The 10,097-nt window shown below is 43.8% G+C and overlaps 1 protein-coding gene across 4 annotated transcripts; it reads right to left on the bottom strand.

The window, feature by feature from the left end:
- Window positions 1–54: 54 nt before the first annotated feature.
- LOC147040671 (homocysteine-responsive endoplasmic reticulum-resident ubiquitin-like domain member 2 protein) lies at window positions 55–3,247 on the bottom strand. 4 transcript variants are annotated; one of them, XM_085900730.1, is made up of 9 exons: window positions 3,137–3,247; window positions 2,567–2,762; window positions 2,089–2,166; window positions 1,916–2,017; window positions 1,654–1,778; window positions 1,466–1,579; window positions 1,111–1,401; window positions 788–991; window positions 55–664 (listed from the first exon to the last, which is right to left on the bottom strand). In XM_085900730.1, the coding sequence occupies exons 2-9, from the start codon at window positions 2,714–2,716 to the stop codon at window positions 448–450; spliced, it is 1,281 nt and encodes a 426-aa protein (XP_085756856.1). In that variant the 5' UTR covers window positions 2,717–2,762; window positions 3,137–3,247; the 3' UTR covers window positions 55–447. The 4 variants fall into 4 exon arrangements, with proteins under 4 accessions (XP_085756856.1, XP_085756854.1, XP_085756857.1 ...); XM_085900728.1 differs by having other exon boundaries at window positions 2,567–2,799; window positions 3,137–3,237; XM_085900731.1 differs by having other exon boundaries at window positions 883–991; window positions 2,567–2,799; window positions 3,137–3,237.
- Window positions 3,248–10,097: the final 6,850 nt, after the last annotated feature.

The raw sequence follows: 10,097 nt of genomic DNA, 5'->3' as shown, positions 1-10,097 counted from the left end.
AAATGCAAATGTTGAAGCATTTTCTTTTTTTCAGCTTTTTGTGTAAATGATCCATTTTTACTTCCAAAGTTTAATCAGGAAGGAGCAAGACAATCTCTTCCCAGCCCCAGAATAAGGACATTTTTTTGTGACCATGTTGCTCAGGGTTACAAATTCACACACAAACCATTACAGCATATCTAGAAAGCACATTTGAAATATGGAACAGCAGCAGCCATTTCATCCATTAAGTCTGCACTGTGGCAGTTTGACAACCAAACACTTCCACCGTCACAACTTTAAAAAGCCATCTTGTCCCACAAGCATCCGTTTACCTTCTATTCGTGTCTGCTGATGCTTTTTGAATACACGTGGGTCAGACTAAGCTAACATGGCACCACCATCGATCCAACGTCCATTCTCCACGTTACAATTTGCAGCCAAAAACAAGCAGAGCAGCTCGCCGCTTTATATTGAAGCCATTTGTGGTGAAAGAAGTCCGGCCGGCTCAGTTGGCAGCATTTTGCGCTCCCTCGGGAATGAGCGACATGAAAAAGGTGATGATAAATGCCCACATGGAGGACAGGATGCCCGTTTGGGGGATGACGCCGTTGGGGTCCTCTGCGCCTTCCTCTCCACTTTCCCCGCCTTCGTCATCGTCGGAGCTGTCGTCTGCAGCGTGTTCCTGTAAAAAAAAAAAAATCGTATTTCTTTTTTTGATCTGAAGCCAATGTGAAACAAAACATTCTGCAATGATTGCTCAATTGTCATTGAATTTTAAAAGGATCTTTCCTCATTTTCGACTAACCTTGTGATGGCGGAATATACAAAGATAACGTCCACACTGACTTGTGGTGATATTGCTGTGGCCAGTGACATTTGCTTCAAAAGAGAGCCGCATACCATTCCATGGAGGTCATTGTTCTGTAGCTCTGCCTCCATCTCTTCCTGATTTTCTCCAGGAAGCTGCAGTTCATTTTCCAGGTTGAAGGGAAACCAGCCGGCCTGGTGACTGTTAAACACAAATTACATTCCAGAAATGCTTTGTACAAATGTCGTATTTTACACGTGAGTTGTGTTTAACGCTGCAAAAAAATGGATTGCATCAACAGATTAGGAGGAGCCACTCACAGGTAAAGCACCAGCATGGCCGTCATCACCATGAGAAAGCGACTGAAGGACGAGTAGAAGTACACGATACTAAGTAAGACGGCGGCCCGGGAAAACGTGTACACCCAATCCAGCCAATCCCGATTGAGATCCTCCTCGTTCAGTATCTCCCCCCCTTGGGCGTTCATCTCCACTTCGGGGTTGCCGCGACGATGCACCCGCCGGGGCTGGCTCAGGGGGTCTGCTCGGGGGACGGGGGGAGTCCTGGGTAGGTCGTGCCTTGGGTTTTGAGAGGTGGCTGCCAGTAAATGACTGTTGAGAGAAGTCATGGATTCAAACTCGAAATGACAAGTGCCTTTTGGAAGTCAAGACTTACTAGTGCATGTAAAATTGGCGCGCATACAACTGCTGCCACCACAAGAGCGTCATGGGGTTGTAATAGGGGGTCACGCTTGTAGGAGGGCTGGACATTGCAGACAAATGACTCCAGCTGGAAGAAAAGACCACAACATAGGTGCATGCAACAATTTACAGATTCATCCATTGATCATCACCGTAGCTGACCTGTTCACAAATTGCTGATGCAAGTGCTCATAAGAGAACTGTACGCCTCGTTGTCGGAGTCCGTCACCGCTCTCCTCTGATTGGCTGTGTTGACCGGGGAAGGAAGGACTAGCCGTTTGAGCCACCTGTCAACCAGAGCGTGCCATTACGCCTCGACTGGCAAGAGTGTGCATTGCATATCCATCCTCTTAGGGGCCATGAAGGCGAATGATGAAACAATCTGTAGCTGATGATGAAAGAGGAGCTGATGAGGAGCACTCACCGACGATTCGACCGCGCTCTCTCGAGGCCTGCGGGTGGGCTTCGGGGAGCTGGGAGGCGTCGGTGAGGGGCACACCAGATGAAGCATATGATACTCGTCTTGCTGTAAAAGACATTCCAAAATGCTCTGACTGGCTCCTTACGCCTTCACCATTGGTAGTTAGGTATAGTTACCTTTCGGAGCACATCTTTTAAAGTCAAGTGATCCAAAAGCAGCTTGCCAGAATACACCAGTCTCTGGTCTTTGGAGCTCTTAAAAATAAAAAATCCTCAGATGGCCCCCGTATTGCACAAGCCAGTGTACATAATGTTGCTTCACCACTAACAATCTAATCTCCTTTCTAGACTCGAGGATTTAAAAGACCCAAATAGCACATATTGCTTGACCTCTTGACCTTGCTTTCCATGTCCATCAATGCTCTCCTATTATTATGACTTTCTCTTTCCAAATCTGAAAGTAAAAATAGATATTTTCCACGATTGCATCATTTTCAATTTGTTGATTTTCACTTTTGTGTTTCTACAGATAACTCCTCTTTGACGCACCCAAAAGTGTGGAAAGGTAGGCTACTTTTTTCGATTTCACCAAACAAACATTCAATCAGCCATTGGTCTATCGTCCATATGACTCCAAAGGATGTCTTGTTCTTACCGGTTTGCTGGGGTACACATCTGCCAAATGGGCTTTGAGCTTCTCCACAGTCCAGTTCTGGCAGCAATTAATAGTCTGGTCATCATATTTCTGGTTAGGCGCCCTGATGACAAGTGTAACCGCGCCGTCCATCACACCTTGAGCCATCATCCTCAAGCATTTGTCTTGAAGTGCAAAAGCATTTAGCTGCTGTGTTCTGGAAACACCAAACGTTACGTGAACTTCATCTGTGGCTGGGAGTGAAAAAAGAACATTTGAATCAGGATCTTATTGACGCTGTCCTCGAGTGTGACATTACGTCGTCATCATCTGTCGCTGTGCTAAAACCTCCGTGCATTCCAGAAACGGCTTGTATTGCATGTGAAGAATTCCCGAATTACCTTGGTTGGAGAGTTCAATGTACACTGTTGACGCAACTAGCCGAGCTAACCTTTAGCCCCCCCAACCCACTAGATATGAAGCCGTTGGTGCGTTAAGCACAGGAAAAAAACACAGATGCATTTCAAAAGCGAAATCACATGATCATAAAATGGGATGGACTGACATAAAATGACGATCAATTGGCTTTACCTTAGGTGTTTACTCCTGCCCTGCCCTACCGAGCCGAGCCGAACCGAGCCGAGCTCAGCTGTCTTCTTACTCGTTTGCCATAAGAACGCGTTGCAAGAAACCTAAACCTAGTACAGCGCCTCTCGGTGTTCGGGACACCAAATACTCTCTTATTCCATATTAAGCAATGTTATGCACGCGTGCAAATGTCATTTTCGGACTGAACAAATATCCATAGCCTCTAAGGGAGCATCATAGGTTTGCTATTGACAAAAGTAATGTCATTGTGAAATGTGTATCGATGCAATTTGATTGCTGCAACCCTATGTGCAATTATTACTTGCAATTAAAACCTCAATTGCTTCGAGGATTCAAAAGGTACACAAAACAGGAGCGCGTTTTCATCTCAAAATGCATCGAGACCTGATTCACAAACAAGCCACTAGATGGCAGTATGTCATCATTGTCATAACTACAACTCAATTCATTTTAAGCTCAGGAAGACTTTTCAATTGTGAACGCATATCTCCCTCTATAAAAAGTAAAAGGGACTAAAATGAGCAGCAAAAGTTTTGAAACATCTGCTCATGATCCCCCTCTGAAATAGGCTTGCCAGTTAAGATAGTTGACGTGTTTTCTGAGACTCTAAAAATGTGTTTTTGTTTCTTTTCCATACCACCAGTGATATCCTTGACCCCGTCCACATCCCAAAGAAAAAAAAAATCTTGGCTTGGTCTTTCTATAGATAGGTCAGTGACGTCATTTCTCGTTTGTACCCAAAGTTTTCATCTTGAGAGTTTCTCTGTCTGGCACAGCAGCGTGTTTTTTATGACTCATCACAAACAAAAGTCCTTGATGTAATGTGAGGAGTTTTCGCTGGATTCCAATTATTAACATCAGCACCAAGAATGAATGGATGGATGGATGGATGGATGGATGGATGGATGGATGGATGGATGGATGGATGGATGGATGGATGGATGGATGGATGGATGGATGGATGGATGGATGGATGGATGGATGGATGGATGGATGGATGGATGGATGGATGGATGGATGGATGGATGGATGGATGGATGGATGGATGGATGGATGGATGGATGGATGGATGGATGGATGGATGGAAAGAGGTTTTCCGAAAAAGAAGAGTGAGTCAGCCTTCTCTAAATTAGGGCCTTGGGCTTGCGAGACCCAACGAGAACATGTCGAAATCAGACAAGGTCAATTACACGCTACTGGACCGACGACATCCCTCCCTCCCTCCCTCCCTCCCACCAGTGCTTTAAATGGAAGTGATAATGACTAGGAGGGAGACGGTGGGTGGCTAGCACTTCCTTCATAGCGGTGGTATTCGTATCATCTCGCGGAGCCAGGGTCATTAGTTTTCATCAAAGGAAGGACGACCCCGAGCCACATCACGGCAAAGAGCCCATTAGCAATGCACGTGTAAGATGCACTAGAATGGGCTATTTCTGGTCAGCTGATAATGGCCCCTTGAAGATGCTTCTCAGTAGGCTACGGATACGCGCCATTGAGACAGTAACCAGTGCTGAATTTAGAATTTCCACTTTCCTTTTATCTGTCTGTGTATTAACGTTGTATGTGTGCAAGTAGTGGATTGCTTTTTTGAGACAGATGTCATTCTGAAAGCAGGATCTTTGCAAATGAAGACTACTTTTCATCTCAGAAAGCTTCTGAGAAATTTCTGTTCTGTTAAAAAACGGGCCATTTTTCCATTCAACCTACCAAAATACATCATACTTTTGTTTTGGGTTCTTTAAAAAAAACAACCAATGAGTCATTTTTTTTGTCATGTGCAAAAAAGGTAGTTTCCATGAGTTCAGTTGAATGAAGGAATCTTACTTCCAGCAAAATGGACTTTTATCTAGTGCATGGCGTGGATGTCTTGGAAAGGTGTCAAAAGTCCTCTGGATGTGGAATTTGATGGCTTCCGTTTGAAGCTTTGTTGGCTCTCTCCGCTCCCTCCCCATCAGGGGCAGCCCGTTGCCGGGTTACCATAATTATGACATTAGTATTCGCTATTGAGCCGCAGCCGGAAGCACGGCCGATGCGGGTGGGTCATTGTGATCTTCACAAACGCTTTTCACCGGCAATTTCCTCGAATTGTATCGTCGAATGTCGAGCGTTTGCACAATGCCGGTGTATTAATTGCTTCGGTTGCTGTTTGGCAGAAGATGCCTTGGTAGAAATCCAGCACAGGTGTCCTTCTCACACTTGTCTGTGACAACTTTCTACAGCAGCAACAAAGCTTGCAGAGGCTCAGAAGGACTCCATCTGTCAAGTTTAGTTTCCATGGTTTCTTTGCGGAAGAGGACTTCCCTGTGTGAGTGTGGTGAATACAGGGCTCAACATGGCAATCCAGGCAGCAATTCATGAAAACGTTTTCTTTGGAATTCTACTTTGAGACCGTGTGTGCGTGCGTGTTGTCTGTGTTGATGTTGCCGTTGGGACGCAGTGGCTAGTTTTTCCTCTAGCTTGCCTTAGGCACAATTTGGCGCCACCTGAACGTGAACCTGGGTGGGCCTTCTTGCTTGGCTTCTTGCTTGGCTTCTTGGACTGCCAGCTTGCTTCCTGCTTTTGCTGTCAACTATATATATATCGTCCATATCTCCACCATCCTCCAGTCCATATTGGAAAAAGCACCTCAGCGCCTTGTCATCGAGATGTCGTGTATGTAAAAGGTCAAGTTGCTCACTTTAGCTGACCAATGAGCATTCGCCGGATTGAATACGCACGCATGCACGCATGCAATGAACGAGTCATGGCGGAAAAATGACTTTGTGTGTGACTGGCCAACCAATATAGACAGCTTCTGCCCTGTTTTACGTGAATATTTTCTGACACAGAAACAAAGGCGCCGCATGAAAAAAAACAAAAAAAGCCATGATTGCATCGTTCATTGTTGAAGTGAACGGGCTACGGGGAGCAAATTGCCACTGTGTCGTTTACGTCCAAAAATGTAAGCAAATGATCAGGCGTGGCCGGCCGACCGGAACTAGACATAAGTGATTGCAACGAGTGTTCAGTCATAGCCTTTCTTACAATGTCGTTGACGTCACTGGAGTCTCGACAAGTTCTCACAGACCCTTTTGATTGGGAGCCAAACACAAATTAACTGCAAACACGCACACGCAAAGACCATTGAGAGAATACAAATGCGGTGGGTTGATTGCAGTGACTGGTCACAATGACATAGAACCCTTGAACCCTTGACAAGTCATTGGAACGGTGACGGGAAGAACCCATAAGTTGACACCGAGTGGAAAGTCCCCTTTGGTCAATTCCAATTGAGCGCTGGTGTAAATGTATCAAACTGTTGATATTTACTGTCATAGTATCAGCTTTGTAAAGACAAGTTAGCCATCATTTGACACTCTTTTGTCATAAGATGCTCACTGCATTTGCATCATCGCCCCCCCCCCCCCCCCCCCCACACACACACACACACATCTTTGTTGTCTTCCTATGACTCATCATTGTGACATTATTCACATTTCCATTGCATGACCCGTGCACAATGCATTTATGAATAATTGGTCTCATTTGCATCTCATTGTTAAAACTCAATGCATGTGCTAACTCAAAAGATTGAATAGTCTGTCCAATTTTTCGGAAAGCTCTGAATGAAGCAAGTATTGTTGCCATGGTAGCCAGCCAGTGTCACTTGAATGCACCGGTCCCTAATTTAATGGTACTTGCAAATAAATAAGCCCAAAACAGATGAGTGTCTGTCTCAGTCATCGGATTTCTCCAAGTCGAATTTACAAAGGCGCTATGTCGCTATATGCTTTGGAAAGGAATCCTTATTGCTTTAAGAATGTCATGAGAATGAGAGGATTGCATGACATAAACAGCTTTCATTGTTTGTCACTGTGCTCGCGTTCCAGACGCGCTCGCTCCTAATATTACACAAGCCATCAGGTTATGCAGGTCTTTTATTCATTTACAAAAGGCCTCAAACATATTTACTCGATGGTCGAGAGTTTGCAGTGAGCTTTTGACAAATGTCAAAACAATAAGCGCTTTGGACCCCAGCTGAAAAGGTCTCATTCAAAAAAAAAAACCCCGCTACACTGGCTGAAAGAGACAGGAGCAAGGTCTGCACCGTCACATGAATACGAATGACCATGAGAACCGGAAGTCCCGACATGCCCGCTTGAACCTGAGGGAGGCAGACGAGAGCTGAGAATGCTCACCAAAGTTGAGCAGGTGACAGACCAGGACACTTCACTTGCTGCTGCTGCTGCTGCTGCTGCTGCAGTAGCACGAAACCATGAGTCACACAAAAGACACATTTGCAAAGTGTGGGGTCAGAGGTGGAAATAGCTTCATGTGCAACATAGCATACAGATCCTTTTTTGATTGGATTTTTCTTTCTTAAACACGTGCAAGTGACTCATCCCAGCAAGGCTGAAAGAAATCAGCTTTCTTCCAGAATGTCACATGCACATCAAATGTGACAAGACTTTGGAACTATTTTGCAACACTTCAACGGTATCCTCACAATCCTCAGTCGAGAAAGAAATGTTTTCTTCTGATGATGAAAATGGTGACAAAGGTAAATGTTCATTTGTAAGGAAGCACTGTCTGGCATTTTTTCGTGGATGAGCCATCGTCGTGCTTCGGGCCTTCCCGACCCGCCGCGGCCGACGGTGACAATTGGAGTGGGAGCGGACAGCTGAGCAGCGGCTTACACCAAACTGTAGTGGAGGATGGATGAGTAAGCAGCTCTCCAAGGGTTTCTTGCACCTACTGAAACTCAGCTGCACTAGTCGGATGAGAATTGCAGCGTTTGTTGAAGCAACAATCCCATTTTTGAAATGATTTGATTCTTGTCACGGGTGGACCATTTTGGCCTCGTTCTCAAACGAGCACCAGAAATGATTGTTTGGTGCAAAATTCATATTTCTTTCGTTATTTCAAATGACGTCAAACATGGATTATTTAGTTTCTTTGTTGAGATTGTTCCATCTTTTTTTGTTTCAAGAGTTTTGTTGTGATGCCTTTGTCCAACCGCTCCTATAAAATGTCGTGCTGGGAGGAATTTGTGTAGGCTTTTGAGGGAGGCAATCATATTTATAGGGAACCGTGGCTCAGCACAAGTCTCTACACCTACACCACTAGTCATATCTCATCCTGTTGTTTTGTTATTTTCTACTTTCTTCTTCTGACTGCTGGCATCCGTTGCTTTTTTCCCAATGGTCACGTGGCCATCTAATCCAAAGGCTTCGCAAAGAATCTCCCGACCTTTGAATAGGAATTACACAAATAAATTGTTGTCTGTACGATGAACAAAAGGTTTACGAGCCTGCCCGAAATTGATCAATCCGAAGTGATTGTTTTCTGTATTGCTTAGCCAGCTGGAGACTTATTTCAGTTCCATATTTAACAACATCGTATATGAGGCCATTAAAATGACTGATGTAAAAAAATACACTCGACAGTTACATAAAGAGGCCAAAGATAATTACCGGTGTGTATTTGTAACACGGAGTTTCATATCTATCGACTATAATCTGTTTCCAAAATGACCTGTCAGTTTCTCGATATGTTCTGAAATAGCAAGTCAATTGGGCCCCAATTTGTATTTCAATTTTCGTAGGACACAAACAATTTAGTGGCATAGAAAATAACAAACAACACCGTGGCCTCTATAAATGGCTGGATAATTGTGTTTTTCAGAGAAGGAGGTGTATACAGGCTGTTTCTTGAAGCGGGACCACCCTTTTTATCTAGCAGAAGTAATTGCTTATCAAATTGGATCAAACTGGGAAGGCAAATGAACTATTTTTGGAGCCATCTAGTCAGGACAATTGGCCCATCGGAAGGTCTGGCCGTTCATGTGTTTACAATAGGTGTGTTTTTGCAGGACAACTCTTACAGGCCGATAGAAATTCTTTTTCCTGCTTGTTCAGTACAATATGGCTAAATTGCCATAAAAGTCACCCGTTATTTGCCTCTTAGATATTTTGATATATTGATTTTGCGTTTATTCCTGCTTGATCCGAGTGCAATGACCTTCTCAGAGTAGCTGGATTACAACCTGATCTGAAGAAATGATCTGTCACGTATAAGCAAGCTATTTTCATTTTGATTTAGCAAATGATTCTACCTGCATTGTCAAAATGACCTTCTTTTTTTTTTTTTGTATGTCATTTTTCAAGCGATCATGACGAATTCCAGAAATGAGAGCTTTATGTGCTAAGAGCGTCACTATCCAAGCTTCATATGGTCGGACCGGAAGCGCACCTTTATCTTTGGCCAATGCTTAAATTGCAGCCTCCACACATCCAAAGTCAAGTATTTTTCCTCTTTGTACGCTACCAATGTGTTGAGTAATGTTTCAAAGGATTATATTCTATTGAGCTAAGGTCGCTCAATGTATCCTCTGCACATAAAAAGAATGATTCTCCTTGCAAAATACAAAGTTGTGTTTCACCAGCAGTTTGTTATCTGTCATTGATGGCTGGGTCAAGGATGGAAGCTTTTGCCAGGTTTCAATTTAGTGGACAAGGTTTGTTTACACTTTGTTTGGCTTTTAACCCCATATTTGCAGCAGTTGTTTTTTTTTTTGCAGGCCATTTTAGAAATCCTGCTCCTTCTGCCACGTGGAAAGCTTTTTTGTTTTGTTTTTTAATATGAGTTCAAATATGTCTGACTGTGTCCAGTGATTGGTCGGTGAGTTGTCCAGAATCTTCAAAGTCAGAATATTTGCCTAGAAGCAATCAAAGTTTCAAGAGGTTAGAACAGACTACTGCATTTCCTAAAAGAAAAATAGTTTTGAAATCCTAACAAATCGATGTTTGTCTGAATGTACTGTTGACAAACCACTTTGTTCCTTCTCTTTTGGTTCACATGTTGACTTTTAGAATGCGGGAAATTCCACTGCAATATGCAAGTCCTTGACAACTGGGTTTTCTACCTACAGAATGATTCACTATCCCCATGGAAACCTGACGGG

Source organism: Syngnathus leptorhynchus, chromosome 20 (assembly GCF_054491065.1).
Source record: "Syngnathus leptorhynchus isolate UIUO chromosome 20, UIUO_Slep, whole genome shotgun sequence".
Classification (NCBI taxonomy): domain Eukaryota; kingdom Metazoa; phylum Chordata; class Actinopteri; order Syngnathiformes; family Syngnathidae; genus Syngnathus; species Syngnathus leptorhynchus.
Note: the sequence above shows the minus strand (reverse complement) of the source record. Positions and strands in the feature narration are given on the sequence as shown.

What these genes read in the sequence shown, in the direction of transcription:
- LOC147040671 (XM_085900730.1), bottom strand. Translation starts at nt 2,716, where the DNA reads ATGATGGCTCAAGGTGTGATGGACGGCGCGGTTACACTTGTCATCAGG. An exon ending in AGAGCGCGGTCGAATCGTCG is followed by an intron (nt 1,779 to 1,915) that starts GTGAGTGCTCCT and finishes TCTGGTTGACAG; the next exon opens with GTGGCTCAAACGGCTAGTCC. An exon ending in CATCAGCAATTTGTGAACAG is followed by an intron (nt 1,580 to 1,653) that starts GTCAGCTACGGT and finishes CTTTTCTTCCAG; the next exon opens with CTGGAGTCATTTGTCTGCAA.